Below are 16,271 nucleotides of genomic sequence, written 5' to 3' on the forward strand. Positions count from 1 at the left end.
GTGGACTGAATTTTATAAATAAATTGTATAACCTTTGCTATGTAATTGACATTGGTCTGAGTTTCCTGTCATGAGATCCTTCCTCCCCAGCACAGTATTAGTCCTTTTTCTGCCAATTTCCAGGTGGGGGAGGGGAGGAGGTGTTGTGTGGTTTACCAGAGGGGGAGGGGAAAATTAATTTATCGATCTAATTAATTAGTCAGTTAATTTTATATGGAAGGTGTGCTTGTATCAGTGAGGGGGTTTCCCAAAATGGTGGGTGAGATGGCAGAGTAGGGATGGGGAGCTTTCTCAGAAGGACATATTATCCACATGGGATCATAAATCAACCACCAGGGGTCATAAATCAATTAACAGACCAATAGGTTAAGGAAAGGGGGAGGGGTTATAAATCAATCACGTTTGCCCCTGAATGTATACGGCCTGCTCTAACAAACTGTCTCAGAATCCCTATTACCTTTCTATTTGCGAGTACCAAAATGTGTGACATAGACAGCCATATCTTTTGACTGCAAGGAATCAGGAACTTAAATTTTGTGTGTGGTACCACTATCTTTTCCTCAGACAAAAGGGTCTTAACAGACAGACGACAAAGTGATCCTATAAGGGTGCTGTTTTTACCAAATAAGGTTTAGAACCCTACAAATACCCCATTCTACATTCGGATTTCGGTTATTTTATTGTAATTATCCCGTTTCCGAAGTATTAAGTGCGACAGAAACAGTGGTGCCAATTTGGCTTTCTGAACAAGAGGGAAAGGACTTTTGCTGAAGACATTTGTAATGTAGTGTTTGGAAACAAGAAAAATGTACTGAGAACGCCTCGTCTAATTAACTGCAGCATGCTCGACCAGATTAATCACGCCAAGAGCATGTATGTATGATGCATTACTTACTTGTATATTTGTTTCTGTATCGTCGATATACAGCTACGAAGGATAATAACATTTAATTATGAATACATAAAAGTAATATGACTTAATTGTTTTGTATTTGCCTGCAGATACATGTCTGGAGTCCTGGCACACAATGAGATTCGCACGCCTTAGTACCGTAGCACGCCACTAGACGACCTAAAAAAGAAAAAAAAAAGGAGAGAGAAAACCACGCAGACCACTGGTAATGTGGAGATGGGTTAAAAGATTACGCCATGTTTTCTGGAACCCTCTAGCGGTGCGCTATGGTACTAAGGCGCGGGAATCACATTGTATATCAGGGCTGGAAGCATGTACCTGCAAACAAACAAAAATAATTACGTAACTTTAAGGATTGTATTTGTTGTTAGTTCGCCGTTTTTAGTAGGAATATTTCATTTTTCTGCTTTACTCCAACGCATATCGGAGCTCCATAAAGCACATCTTTCTTTCCGTCTTCTTTTGGCCATGAAATGTTCCTCTTGTGGAACGGAGAAAACCTTCCACATTTACTTACGATTTTGCTGCCAGGCGGAAAATTTTGCGCCTTATCCTCGGAGTCCGGTAATGGCTACGCCGAGTAAAATTGGCGGCAATTGTCCACTAAACTGAGTAGACGTGGGATAGCGCTACATGGCAGAACTGTCGCGTACATAACATACCAGCACATTGGCGGAGCTGTCATTGTACTCAGGTGATTCATATGAAAAGATTTCCAACGCGTTTATGGCAACACAACAGGAATTAAAAGGCTTTGAACACGGAGTGGTAGTTGGACCTAGATGCATGGGACATTCCGTTTCGAAAGTCGTTAGGGAATTCAATATTCTCAGAGCAATAGTGTCAAAGAGTGTGTCAAGAAAACCAAATTTCAGGCATTACCTCTCACCACGGACAATGCAATGGCTGACGCCCTTCACGTAACTACTGAGTGCAGCAACGTTTGCCTTGAGTTGTCAGTGCTAACAGACAAGCAACACTGCGTGAAAGAAGAGCAGAAATCAACGTTGTACGTCCGGCGTATCCGTTAGGAGAGTGTGGCGAAATTTTGCGTTAATGGGCTGTGGCAGCAGATGACTGACGCGAGCATATTTGCTAACAGTAGGACATCGCCTGCAACGTCTGTCCTGGGCTCATGACCCTGTCGGTTGGACCGTGGACGACTGGAAATCGTGGTCTGATCAGATGACTCCGGATTTCAGTTGGTGAGAGTGGGTGGTAGGGTTCGAGTGTAGTGCAAACCCCACGAAGCCATGGACAAAAGTTGTCAACAAGGCACTGTGCAAATTGACGGTGGCTCCATAATGGTGTGGGCTGCGTTTACACGAAATGGAATGGGTCCTCTGGTTTAACTAAACCGATCATTGACTGGAAATGGTTATGTTGCACCTACATAGAGACCATTTGAGGACTTTCATGGATTTCATGTTCCCAAATAACGCTGTCATGTCATCGGACCCCAGTTGGTCGTTATTGGTTTGAAGAACATTGTGGACAATTTGGCGACTGGTTTGGTCACCCAGCTATCCCTAAATGGTTCCCATCCGTCATTTATGGAACGTAATCGAGAGGTCAGTCTGTGCTCAACATCCTGTACCGGCAACAGTTTCGCAATTATGGACTGCTACAGAAGCTGCATGGCCCATTATTTCTCCAGGGGACTTCCAACGACGTGTTGAGTCCATGCCACGTCTAGCTGCTGCACTGCACCGGAAAAAGTTCTGACACGATATTTGGAGGTATCCCACGACTTTTGTCACCTCAGTGTGTCGGCAATAGCTAAATGCGGAGCGACTATAAAATGTAATGTAAGGGACAGAATATCGTGGTATCCAGATGGAATGCGGTGGACGCCTACCTCTGCGCGCCAGGTCCATCGCTGTCTCCTTGCCAATGCCTGTATTGGCGCCAGTGATGATGGCCGTCTTGCCGTCTAGCCGAGCTTTGCTGCGACACCGTGAACTGAACAGGCCACCCATCGTCTTCCGGCTGTAAAGAAAAATTAGATATGAAGCAGCACACCACACTTACTGTGAACCACACATCCTCTTCATAAAGAGTATATTTCAATCTCTCTCTCTCTCTCTCTCTCTGTGTGTGTGTGTGTGTGTGTGTGTGTGTGTGTGTGTGTCAGGGACAAATGCAAAAACACATTCCATTGGTCGACCTTGTATACAACTAAATATATCACATGTTTCCTTCTGTGAGACCATCTCTCAATTTGTGATTGGTACAGTGAATGGGACACAGTTTCCATTAATCATACTGACAATGACCTACACGCCTTCTCTCCCGAATGAAGGCAGAATAATGACGGAGAATCGGGAAGGACATCTACCTATGGAAATCACTGAGAAAGTTTACTTTGATGACATGAAAGTCATGAAATACGGGCGCAATACCATTCTGATTTCTCTCTAGACTAGAGGTGCTCAACCATTTTATGCTTGAGATCTAGTACATGCAAAAAGTCCGTTTAGAGATCTACTGACTGAAAAGTTCATAAACATAAAAGCGCAAAACAACACGTTAAACAAAATTAATCATTTTAATTATACAAAATACATAACAGGCAATTTTCTCGCCACCAAAATTTGTAGGCCTACTACGACTATTATCATACATCATGGACGAATATGCCAAAGTTTCTAGGGACGAAAGAAAAAGAAACTCTTACTGTAATAACACTAAAACATTCACAGTGTAACAATGTCAGTTTCTGTCCTCAATTTAGTTGGTACACAAAGTGTTTGCGAGTCTTTCCTTTGCATTACAAAACTGAATACTAGAAAACTAAATCTCCAGAATAAGAAAAGCTGAAATGAAATATGTATAACACACTCACGAGAGAACAACAGTTTTAGTAAACTGTAGTCACAAGTCTAATAAAGAAATTTTGGATGCCAGAAGAAATCAATGTGTCATTCTTGACGTTTCGCAGTTTTTCTTCACTCTTCAGTGGACAACTACACTGTTCGCCGACAGATTCTTCACGAACTGCTTCCTGTTTATACTTTGTATCAGATTTACCTTTATTTCTTCTTTGTTTGTTTCTTGCTTTCTTAGCAATATTTCTTTTCCTTTTTTGTTCAAATATGGTTCATATGGCTCTGAGCACTATGGAACTTAACATCTGAGGTCATCAGTCCCCTAGAACTTAGAACTACTTAAACCTAACTAACCTAAGGAAATTACACACATCGATGCCCGAGGCAGGATTCGAACCTGCGACCGCAGCGGTCGCGCAGTTCCGGACTGTAGCGCCTAGAACCGCTCGGCCAAACGGCTGGCTTTCCTTTTTTGTTTGTGTTGTGAGCTACCTGGAGTAAGATGTGACAACCTGCTTCTTACTATTTTTTCAATGAATACAGCCAGTGCTTCTTCCTAAAAATAAAGCCACACAAACAGTTGTCGAGGGCAAAAACAGGATAAAAGTGATGCTAAACCACAATGTTTAACGTTAGGGCGAAAACGTTGCTAACCGTCAAACACATGGATAACAGTTTTTTTCTGTTGTTACAAGGTGAGATGAAAAAGCGATTGAAACAACCTTACAAGCATTCACTGAAATAATTTACACTAAATTTATGTATCCTTAAAGTTACCGATGTCTCCAAAATTTTAACAAATGCTATGCATAAACCATGTGAGGTTACACTGGCGGCAACATAATGCTACGCTAAACTTACGGAATTGTAAGTAATTAATGTAATCTGCGGTGTGTCATCAGGGTCTACATAACTGTCATCAATAAATGGATTACTGTTGTTATTTACAAACTCGCCAAATAGCTGTGTAATTGAATACAGGATTTCATGATAACTGCCGTGTTTCCTCTATGGCGCAGCATCCAAAGATAAGAACAAAGCTGCGATAAGACAAAACAATATATATAGCTGTCAGCACTTTCTAGCGGTGTAAATGCGAACTGCGTGTTATCAGGATGTGGTGCATCTGAAACCAAAACAGAGAGCATGATCAGACAAATTTTCACGAAATTGCTTGTTACCACTTTCTTCTGTCCACCCTTTAAATTTGCCAGAGCCACCCTTGTACAGTCTGAAAGACGACAGTCAGTCAGTTTATTTCTACTATTAGATTTCATTACGTTCATCGCTGAAAACGCTGCCTCACATAGATTCGTTGATACGAAAAACGAGATAACTTACGATTCCACTTTTACCGAGTTAAGGTGGGTTTTTACACTCACTATTTTCCAAAAGTTATTGTCATTGTATTAGGAAATTTCTTACTCCTCAACTCACTATCAACAGCTGCTGCTCATTTGAAGTCTATGTGAACTGTTGCAAATTGGCTTTTTTAGCTGTGGCTAATATAGCATTACATATCAAACATATACTGATAAGCCGCCCGCAACTCGTGGTCGTGCGGTAGCGTTCTCGCTTCCCACGCCCGGGTTACCCGGGTTCGATTCCCGGCGGGGTCAGGGATTTTCTCTGCTTCGTGATGGCTGGGTGTTGTGTAATGTCCTTAGGTTAGTTAGGTTTAAGTAGTTCTAAGTTCTAGGGGCTGATGACCATAGATGTTAAGTCCCATAGTGCTCAGAGCCATTTTGAACTGATAAGCCAAAACATTATGATCACTGCCCTCTGCGACGTTTAGCCGGCCGCTGTGACCGAGCTGTTCTAGGAGCTTCAGTCCGGAACCGCGCGACTGCTACGTCGGCCGCATGGTCTAGCCGTACGGTCAGAGGCGCCTTGCCACGGTTCGCGTGGCTGCCCCCGTCGGAGGTTCGAGTCCACCCTCGGGCATGGGTGTGCGCATTGTCCTTAGCGTAAGTTAGTTTAAGTTAGATTAAGTAGTGTGTAAGGCTAGGGACCGATGACCTCAGCTGTTTGGTCTCATGGGTACTTACCACAACTTTCCAACTTGCTACGGTCGCAGGTTCGAATCCTGCCTCGGGCATGGATGTGTGTGATGTCCTTAGGATAGTTAGGTTTACGTAGTTCTAAGTATAGCGGACTGATGACCTCAGATGTTAAGTCCCATAGTGCTCAGAGCCATTTGAACCACTGCGACGTTTGATGGCGCCTGATGGTACTGACGCGGAAACTAAAGTATGTAAGTGGAACAGCTACGGGCGGGTGAGCACCCTAGCGACGATGCTGGCTGCAGATGAGGAAATACATTGAGATGAGCTACTTAAGCAACGGGCAAGTTATTATTACGCAGAGCCTGTGAACTAATATCTCGAAAACGACGAGGTTGGGCAAATGTCCACGTGCTACTGTGGTGAGTATCTATGGAAAGAGGTAGGAGCTAAATGGTTGGACGTCCAATACTCCTCATAGAATGTGGGGTTCGGAGGCTTCCTACTCTGTAGAGTAGGACAGATGCTGATCTGTGGCATCTTTGCCGAAAGAGCACAATACAGGTGCACGCACAGGTGTGTTGGGGCAAATTGTTCATAGTACATTGTTGAACATGGAGCTCCACAGCAAGCCATCCCTACGTGTTCACATGTTAACCCAACGACATCGTCAATTACGATTGCCGTGTGCATGGGACTATTGGGATTTGATCGTCAATCAGTGGAAACGTGTCGGCTCTTCGGCTGAATCACATTTTTGCTACACTAGGTCGATAGTCATCTTCACAAACGCCGTGATTTAGGTGAACGGCGGCTCGAAACGTGCAAAGCGCAATGGATGCAAGCTGCCGGGAGCAGTATTAACCTATGGTACACATTCTCCTGCGCTTGCATGGGACTTGTATGGGTAACCGAAGACACGCTGACAGCTGCAAACCATCTACATCCTTCCACGCTTGATATCTTCCCCAACGGCGATGTCATCAAATGTTGAAATGTGTGTGAAATCTTACGGGACTTAACTGCTAAGGTCATCAGTCCCTAAGCTTACACGCTACTTAACCTAAATTATCCTAACGTCAAACATACACACCCATGCCCGAGGGAGGACTCGAACCTCCGCCGGGACCAGCCGCACAGTCCATAACTGCAGCGCCTGATCCACTCGGCTAATCCCGCGCGGTGCGATGTCATCCTTCACCAGTATAATTGTCCTTGTCTCGGACCTAGAATTGCGCTACAGTGGTTTGAGGAGCATTATAATGAACTGACGTTGATCTCACGGTAACCAAATTCACCTGATGTAAATCGTATGGAACCCGTCTAGGTCGCTATCGGTCGCTATCACCACGTACGCAAATCGGCGGCTCGTTATTGACGTGAAATACGTGACGTCTGTGTTGAACCCTATGCTCCATACCTCCACAAACCTACCAACTAACTGTCAGCTGCGTAATACGCAGAATCAATTATGTATTTCGTTCCAAAGACGAACAAAGACTTAGTTATTAAGCAGGTGGTCATAATGTTTTGGCTCATCACTGTACACTCTTATCTTTATGCATTATAACCAAAAACTGTCAGCATGGAAGTGGTATGTTCTCCTGTATTTAGCTGTCCTTATTTTTTACGATCGCATTAGTGAGTGAGTACCAAACTTGGCGAGTGGACTTTCTAATTCTGATCGGTGGCACTCGGCAGCATGCGGGATACTTCGTGGAGTATTGGTTTTGGAGTTGTTCGTTTGCCAACTATACACCACACTATTCGTTGGTGTCGACTTCATTCTCTCTGAGCTGTGCTGCCGCTGTAGTATGTGGTGTCGCGCTATTTTGATTGGGATTGCTACGAAAATGAGTGATGAGGCGATTATTTGACATGTCAGTAAAAACAGCAATCTCAGTTTCGATAACACAAAGTATTTAACTGATCATTACCTCCATCATGCACAGTGTTGTTTCATGAAAGCTCAAAAACAGAAGTATGTGTTTGTAGGGAAGCAGCCTACTCACTCCTTATAAAATTCACATCAGTCTTTCCATTGTGTGCCAGCCTAGTCCGCTGTAACTAGCTCTGACGTCATAAATGTTGCGCAATACTTTAAAAATCAAGTAAATAACCTGAAACGTTTCTAGCATGTCAGGAGTAATATTAAATCAATATGTGTTGAATATCAGTTCAATAACTTTAACCATTTTCGAAATTTGGACGTTTTTCTGTAAAAATCATTGGCGCAACAGAAAAGAGCTAGAAACTTAAAAATTTATATTTAGATTCCTTTTGCATAATAATTTAGTAGAAACAGTATTCTGGATCTAACAAATTAAAATTTTAGTTGAAATTCATGATTTTCTGGTTTTTGTCTTAGAAATTAAGGACGCAAGATAGATTAAGTAGGCGAAGAAATAAGGCTAGGATGTTTAAATTTAAGTAGAAGGGAGATCCGCTATAATCATAAAGATGTGAGAAGTTTCAACAGAACAACTATGAAACTATAGCTATAGCGTATCTCCAAAGAGCAAGTTCAGAGCTCGACTACTGCATGTAGTGTAATTAAATTAATTCTCTCGCCCAAAATATTTGACTTCGCCACGTCAGACTTTTATTATGATTAATTACCTGTGTGCTGAATGCACATTTAAATTGAGAGCTTCATCGGCGATCAGCAAAGGAAGCAATGATTTATACAGTAACTTAAAGTGGTGCATTACTAGCCCAGCGGCTAGTCGGGAGAGCGGAATTGATCAGGCGTTCCCTTAGCCGTCCGCACCGCGGCTTTATATATAAGAACGCTGCGCGAGATAAGAAGGCCCCAGTTCTCTCCAGACGCTGAATGGCACGCCACCTGTGCCGGGAGTCGCGTCGCGCCAGTATCATTGCTATAAACAGCCTCGGATGCCGTAATAAGTTACTCGGGATGCGCGTAATTGTTTTCGAGTGAAGTGTTAATTCTGGGATGACTTTAATGATCTATCTTCAGTTTGCGTATGTCGTATTTTCACGTGCCGTCGCGGGACAGACATTCTACCAATATTTAGCGTGGCGTTTGATGAGCATTATCATCAAATTACGGCGAGCATTCACTTAAACATTTAGTTTGAACAGCTATAGTTGCATCAGTGCATTAGACTCTGAACTGCTCTGATAGTTGGATTATGTGGATTCTTTTGGTCTGTGACTTTCAGAATATAGTGAACATTTTAGAGAAAATGGTTTTTGATTATGAATCCCAGACAATCTCCTAATTCATCAGAGCTATAAGCTGTAGCTATAAGTGTATTTCTCCGATGAAGTGGGCACTAGGAATTCTAATTACAGGCTTCACATTTTGCTAATCACTTTCTGGTTGCCAATATTGTAGTTAGAGAGCCAGTGTTGAGAACGGCAAAAGACAGCATAAATAATAGGATCATTTAAATAAACAATTAATGCCACCCGCCGCCCCACATATGTTGCTAATCGGCCGGGAAATGCATCTTTTCTACATTCTACATTTATAAATAAACAATTATTCCACCCGCCGCCCCACATGTTGCCAACTGGAGGCGGATCTTGTCCCACCACCCCTGTCCCCCCACCCAATCGCTCACTTACATTGCACATTGCACAATGCACGAGGAAGGACATGCTTGGCGTGAACGTTGAAGGCGGTGAAATGCAGATAGAGACAAGACAGGTGGAGGCAGTGTCGTCAGATTTACCGCCTATTAATACCGTGCAAAACACTCATTGTCAACAAATTTGTATTTTACAAAAACAGCTCGTTTAAACCGATTTCGGACACAGGTTCTGAAAGAGCGGCTCCTAAAGACAATGCGATCGACGGCTTGAGCACCCCTGCTCCAGAATGAAGTAGTGGAGTAACACTACATTCCTTGACGGAACTACTATTACGAAGTAGTAACTCATTTCAATAGGATACAGTGTCATGATACTCATCAATGTATGGTTCGCAGCTAAACCTCTTGGAACCACTGTTCAGCCTCCACTTCCTAGTGAGCTGATTCTCAACTTTCTTCTTCGGTTTCTGGTAGTTCCCTTGTCGTACACTGTCCGTCACCATTCTTTTGACTTTTGTTTCCAAAAAATGATGCAGTTGGTTTTCTGTCTATCCTACCTCTTCAGAAATCTATTTCTTCTGTCACTCAGAGTTACTACTAGCTAACCATAAACGCGATGCCCTCAGTGATTGGTTTGGATTTCAGACCTCCATTCCCTCCAGCATATCGCTTTCTGGTCTTCGTGACTACAGGTCTTCCACTTCTGTTAGCAAGTAATACAGGAACAATAATACTTTGCCAATATCCTTATTACGATTACCTGTCCGCTTTTCTTGCTGTTCGGGCGACAATTAAACTAACAAGATTACAGTTAGGTCCGCTTCTATTAGTAAGAGATCAGAATATAAATTTATTTCCAATTAGTTCTTGGAAAATCTGCATATGTTGTTTGCAAGTTTTCTGTCCAGGAAATTGTTATTGCTCACTTTGGCCTGAACATTGCTGTTTCTGCGTTTTTTATGGACTCTTTGAGAAATTCGTAATACTACTGATACGTAACCACTATTATTATGTTCTATCCCAATACATCGCCCTCTAACCTATTTGTTATCCGGCCTTGTGATCGCCCATTTGGACAGCGCATTAAATTGTTTAATGACTCCAAGTATTAAATTCCTCATTCATAGGGAAATCGTGGGTCTTACAAATCGTTTCACAATTCTAATTATTGTAGCGTTATCTATGGTAGAACAGAAAAATTTTCTGAGCTCCTTACAATTTTGAGTATGGTACGACCCACCTGAGCATGCAAACATTCCACTTTCCCGTTACATTTCTTTTGAAGAAAGGGTTCTTTTCTTACACCAAAGCACAGATTGTACCATATTTACATTTAAAAACTGCGTTTAGTGTTATTCTGGTATATGGCTGATGAGGTTGACAGGCTTACGTCTTTTTTCTGCCTCATATAACAAACAGTTTCATACATCTGGAAATCTCCTTTTAATATAAATTTCGTCCTTTTTATACGTCTCATACTAATCCTGAATTTTCATCTTATTCCCACGATACTTTTTTCTGCTGAATCTCCATTTCACATCTACGTGATGTTCCTTCTGAAAATACTTTATCATCAACATCAGCTTTGATAGCATATCGGTTCTAATAGATGCACTGTCTTCGCTATGAGGAATCCTATCACCATCTTCCCCTTTCTCCTCCTTCTCCTCGTTCTTGTTTCCACTGTACATCTTGTAACAGTTCGTTACAACCTTCACGAATGCTCTATCACACATTGGGACCCTCATGCTATTTCAAAGAAGAATTGAGAACATTCAGTCAAAAACTGACAAACATGGAAGAGTTGCGATCAAAGTTCAGACACAGTCATTCACGCCGTTGATTAACTATCGTATCCGATGACAAATAGCCGTAAAAATTTCCAAATTTTATTACTTGCAATAACTCACTGCATGTGCGAACTTTACTTTACAGTAGTTCCAGAATTAGTTAAGATTATTGTTCCAGGATAAATATACAGAATTTCTTGTCGAAATGTATCTTTATACCACATGACTATCATCCAAACTGTAGTGTAGACTACTGCAACACACAGGCCACGGAGGGTCACAGTCATAAAACACATTTTAAAAAGAGATTTAACGGTTCAGTCTGTTAAAGGTATGGGTTCGTCACAGTCTACAATAAGAAAGAAACAGAAGCAGTTGTAAACAGAGGTTTTAAGGAGTGGTGCTAAACCTACGCTTTAGCATCCACGAGCACATTGTTGTCTGCAGAGCCATCAAAGCTGCCTGAGGTACTATCATCTACAGCTGCATCAGTAACTGTCACCGGTGAGTGAAACTGAAGGAAATATTTCGGGGATAATGTGTAAAGTATGTATGTACAACTGTAAACGGATCCTAGCCAAGGCTCGACATACGTTACGTACCAAGAATTATGGAGATGTAACCATTGTGCGAAATTTCTGGTGAAGCCACCTCACAAGGACAATTATAAATTTAAAAATTACAGGGTCGCCACCAGCCCAAGCCCTTCCTAGCAATTAAGAAAAGACCGAACTGGAAATTATCGTTTTAATTAAATTAAGAATTTAATTATAAGAATGCAATTTTTTTTAGAGAAACTAACAAGATGAACAGCATTGTATGTCGTACATCAATGAGCTTGTTCAATTAAATGTGAATTCCTTAATTCTGAAACAGTACACCCGTTCACTTTGATTTTTCCTTCCACTTTTGTTCATCACAAGCAAGCACATTAACTTTTTAAAAAATCAGGGAATAGAATATTAATTTTAAAAGTGGCATCAATGAGAAAGATAAAGGACGCAGAATTTATCTTTTACGTGGCACATTTATTTCATGGCCGAATTTGATGCACATCCTATGAATACACATGACTGGTGCCACAAATAAAAAAAATTAACTAAATAATTCGCCAAAAAATGATAGATTAGCGCAATTAAAAAGGAAAAAAACACACAAAATGGAAGTGGAGCATAATAATTCAATCATTCCATCTACATACCCACGACAGAGATTGTTCAGAGAGATACCTATCACCACTATGCTCATGCACTAGCTTGGAAAGAAGTTTATCCGATTCGCAAGATTTTGTAGAGTAGATATATGACATGGAAACCGCGCCTGCCGCTTACGAACGGCCGAACTTCAGCACGTGGTAAACTTGATTACGAGTTAACTGTTCAGAAATTAGACATTAAACCAAGCACAAATGTAAGAAATATTAATGGTGCAATACCAGAATGATTTTGTCACCACGAAATAAAATTAACTCGGCAAGGCAGAAAGCGCCCCAATCGTTTCAACTTGCACGTGGTCCGTTCAGAAACAAACCGTTACAAACATTTCCTCTATGCGCACGAAACACTGATATTTTACTGAAATTATAACACACGAAACAATTAAACTGGTAATATGAAAACCTACTGCAGTGCAGTAGTAGACCAGAAGGATAATCAGTTACCAAGCACGAGGTACAAGACGAGCACAAAGAGACAATAGCATCTTCCACGATAACATAGAAAATAAGAGCAATAAAAATCACACTCGCTCGAAAACACTATTATTCTCACGTTCACCCGAAGTTATACTGACGAGCTTTTCCTAAATGTATTCACTGCTAGAAATTCCACGCCATGATGTCCGAAAGGAACAAAGCAACTTCCGCACTTTTAATTTCTACCACCATCTCCGCCGATTTGTTTAACAAAATAATTATGCCACATTCCAAAAATACACAACTACACACGCTTCAGTTAAGCTGAAGTACTTAAATATTCCATGAGTTTAACATAGGGAAGTTCTAATTCGACCTACTTCCTATCAGCAGAACCCTTCTCTAGGAGCTACGAACTGTACTCAGAAACCGCTAGCTGCAGAGTCCTTTCTCCACCGAGCTTCGCCTAACTACCGGTGCAACGGAAGCTCGCAGAGGGGTAGGCTTCCGTCACCAACCTGACAGACAAACCAGCCTCAGAATAAAAGGGGTAAACCTCTCTGTCCAGGTACTGGGATCCTAAGTTGGTCATCCTGTGCTACCCTCCAAACGAGAAGCAAACATCACCTGCTCCAAGCAGACGACAACCATCTCAGCGTCCCCCACAAAAGAAACCCGAAACCACTCGTAAAACCACTCATTCAGTCACATTTACTCACACATAGGGTAGAGTGAAGGAAAAACGTAATAAATACAGGTCACGATTTCCTATGGAACACAAAAAAATCAGACATAATATCATTTAATAAGCCTTAGTTTGATTGCTCAGTCTTAATAAATTAAGCCGCAATCAGGCGGTGAACAGAGTAGGATGCACAGAATCCAGTGCGACAAGCGTCTTATGAAACGACTCCACAGAGACGTTTCAAATGAATGTAAACAGTGTGCCGCTTTTTCTGTTAAAGTCCAAACACTGGTGATACGTTTCCAGAACATTTATCGTGAATACGAATGCCCTACACTTCATGCTCTTTGAGGAGGCTTTCTGGATGTTGAATACTGTAGTGTACAGGCAGTTGTTGTGCGGAATATTCAGCAGTCACGTTTTCTCCCATTAATTGTAAATGGTTGTACAGATGTTGCAGATCACAGCGTGCAGTGTGGTTAACTTCATAACAACGACAGTTAACACAGTATCTTACAAGAGCATTCGTCCTGGATACCAAATGGAAACTTACTAGTATTACGCGAAGAAATACCAATACACTCCTAGAAACATACCGGGCAATGGAAACAGAAGCCTTAAAAATTGGCCTCATAGTAAATGAAAACAAAACAAAATATATGGTAATGTCACAATCTGAGGCCAGAAGAACCCCTAAAAACCTAAACATCAATGGGAAATGCTTCAATGGAGTGTCCTCTTTTAACTACTTGGGAGCCCTAATAACAAATGATAACAGTATTGGAAAGGCTATAAGGGAAAGAATACAAGCAGGAAACAGAGCTTACTTTGCAAATATGCAGCTCTTCAAAAATAGCCTTGTTACAAGAAAAACTAAACTGCTAATATATAATTCCCTAGTCCGCCCAGTTATCACATACGGCTCAGAGGTAGGGACGTTGACAGAACACGATAAAAATGCTCTAAGAAGCATTGAGCGGAAAATACTACGCAAAATCTATGGGCCAATAAGGGAGGAAGAAGGCTGGAGAATACGCTACAATGCCGAATTACAAGAGTTAATACAAGGCAGGGACATAGTAAAATTTGTGAAATCACAGCGAATACGATGGCTAGGACACTTGGAGAGAATGGCAGAGGATAGAATTCCAAAGAAAATGATGAAAGGTATGATCCATTTAGTTAGGCGAAAAGGGAGACCTAGAAGAAGATGGATCGATGAGGTAATAATGGATATCAGCAATATGGGAGTCCGGGGGTGGAAAAGAGCAGCAAATAACCGAGAAGTGTGGAGGAAGATTGTTGAAGAAGCCAAGGCTCACCAAGGGCTGTAGAGCTACTGAAGAAGAAGAAGTGTTACGCGAATATTAGGAACGAACATGAATTCTTAAAACAAAAACAGAAAAAAACCGACCGAGTGAAACTCATCTCGCTCTGTTCGTACACTAGTCTCAGAAAGCAACAGCTACAGGTAGGTGCCTGACTGATTCTGTGTTCCCTGATTTCGGAAAGGCGTTCGATATAGTTCCGCACTGGTGCACAATGAATAGAATAAGAACGTACGGAATATATGAACACCTATGTGATAGGACTGAAGAGTTCCTAGGAAACAGAGTACAACACGTCACTCTCAATGGAGATAAATCTTCAAAAATGGTTCAAATGGCTCTGAGCACTACGGGACTTAACATCTGAGGTCATCAGTCCCCTAGAACTTAGAGCTACTTAAACCTAACTAACCTAAGGGACATCACACACATCCATGCCCGAGGCAAGATTCGAACTCGCGACCGTAGTGGTCGTGCGGTTCCAGCTTTAAGCGCCTAGAACTGCTCGGCCACAGCGGCCGGCAACAGAATACGAATCTGCGACCGTAGCAGTCACGCGGTTCCGGATTGAAGGGCCTAGAACCGCTCGGCCACCGCGGCCGGCTGATAAATCTTCAGATGTAGAAGTAACTTCGGGTGAAGCACAGTGGTTTTATTACTTTTGACAACATAGGCCTATATAAGTGGGCTAATGGATGGGCTCGGAAGTTACACGAGGCACTGTAGAAACAGTAAACCACTCATGCTTATGACTGGCATTATCGTATATGAATGTGTTATTGAATTCATTGATTGGGCAACCGACTCCATCATTTTTTGCCCCAAAATGATAAAGTGCGGTGTGCACGCAGCTCTTTCACGAAACTTGACTGGTCAGAACCATAAACAGCAGTTGCGAGGATAACAGCAAGTTTAGTCTTTACGTCAGCTATGAATTTCTCTATTTCTGTCACTGGCAGCTCCTCTACACGTTTACATGACGTAAACTTGGTAGCTTTGCGACTTCCAATTCTGTACGATTTCTTGAACCTTCGCAGCCAGGTCGACGAAGCCTGGAAATTAGCAATGTTCATGCCAGATGCAATTCGGAGGGCCCAGTCTCGTAGATCTCCATCGGTAACGCTGCACTGCCTCTCACGAGCAGTTCTAAATCTTTCGAACAGTTTTCCATTCAGATGGTTTTGGGTTTCCGTTTGGCACGTATTTCTTACTTCATGTAATTCATTCTTCCCTTTGCAGAGTTCACGCTCCGATTTTACGAAACGAAAACGCCTTTGAGCAATGCGTAACTTCAAGCGTTTTTCCCCTCCTCCGTTTAACCAATATTTCACTGTCTTTTTTTGTTATTTTTTTAAAGGCTTGGAAGGTATTCTTCTGTTACTGGCACAACTGACGTCGTCCGAACCACAATTCATGGAATCGTCACAGTTATTTCCTATTTCTTCTAACGTATCCACAATTTCAAACGAAATGTCGATATCATTCGAATGAATGTCAAGGAAATCAACTAACAAATGACACATATGTACGT

General features: G+C 41.9%; 2 protein-coding genes across 4 annotated transcripts in view; both read right to left on the reverse strand.

Moving 5' to 3' along the window:
- The window catches only part of LOC126183335 (uncharacterized protein K02A2.6-like), a 242,393-nt gene that overhangs the window by 145,405 nt on the left and 80,717 nt on the right, over positions 1-16,271 (reverse strand). The window lies entirely within an intron of this gene.
- LOC126183337 (retinol dehydrogenase 13-like) overlaps positions 1-16,271 on the reverse strand; it is a 76,633-nt gene that overhangs the window by 25,156 nt on the left and 35,206 nt on the right. The window contains exon 2 of the mRNA XM_049925202.1: positions 2,772-2,902. Within this exon, the coding sequence (XP_049781159.1) occupies positions 2,772-2,892 (121 nt within the window). The 5' untranslated portion in view covers positions 2,893-2,902. The remainder of the gene's footprint in view (positions 1-2,771; positions 2,903-16,271) is intronic.

This window comes from Schistocerca cancellata, chromosome 4 (genome assembly GCF_023864275.1).
Source record: "Schistocerca cancellata isolate TAMUIC-IGC-003103 chromosome 4, iqSchCanc2.1, whole genome shotgun sequence".
Classification (NCBI taxonomy): domain Eukaryota; kingdom Metazoa; phylum Arthropoda; class Insecta; order Orthoptera; family Acrididae; genus Schistocerca; species Schistocerca cancellata.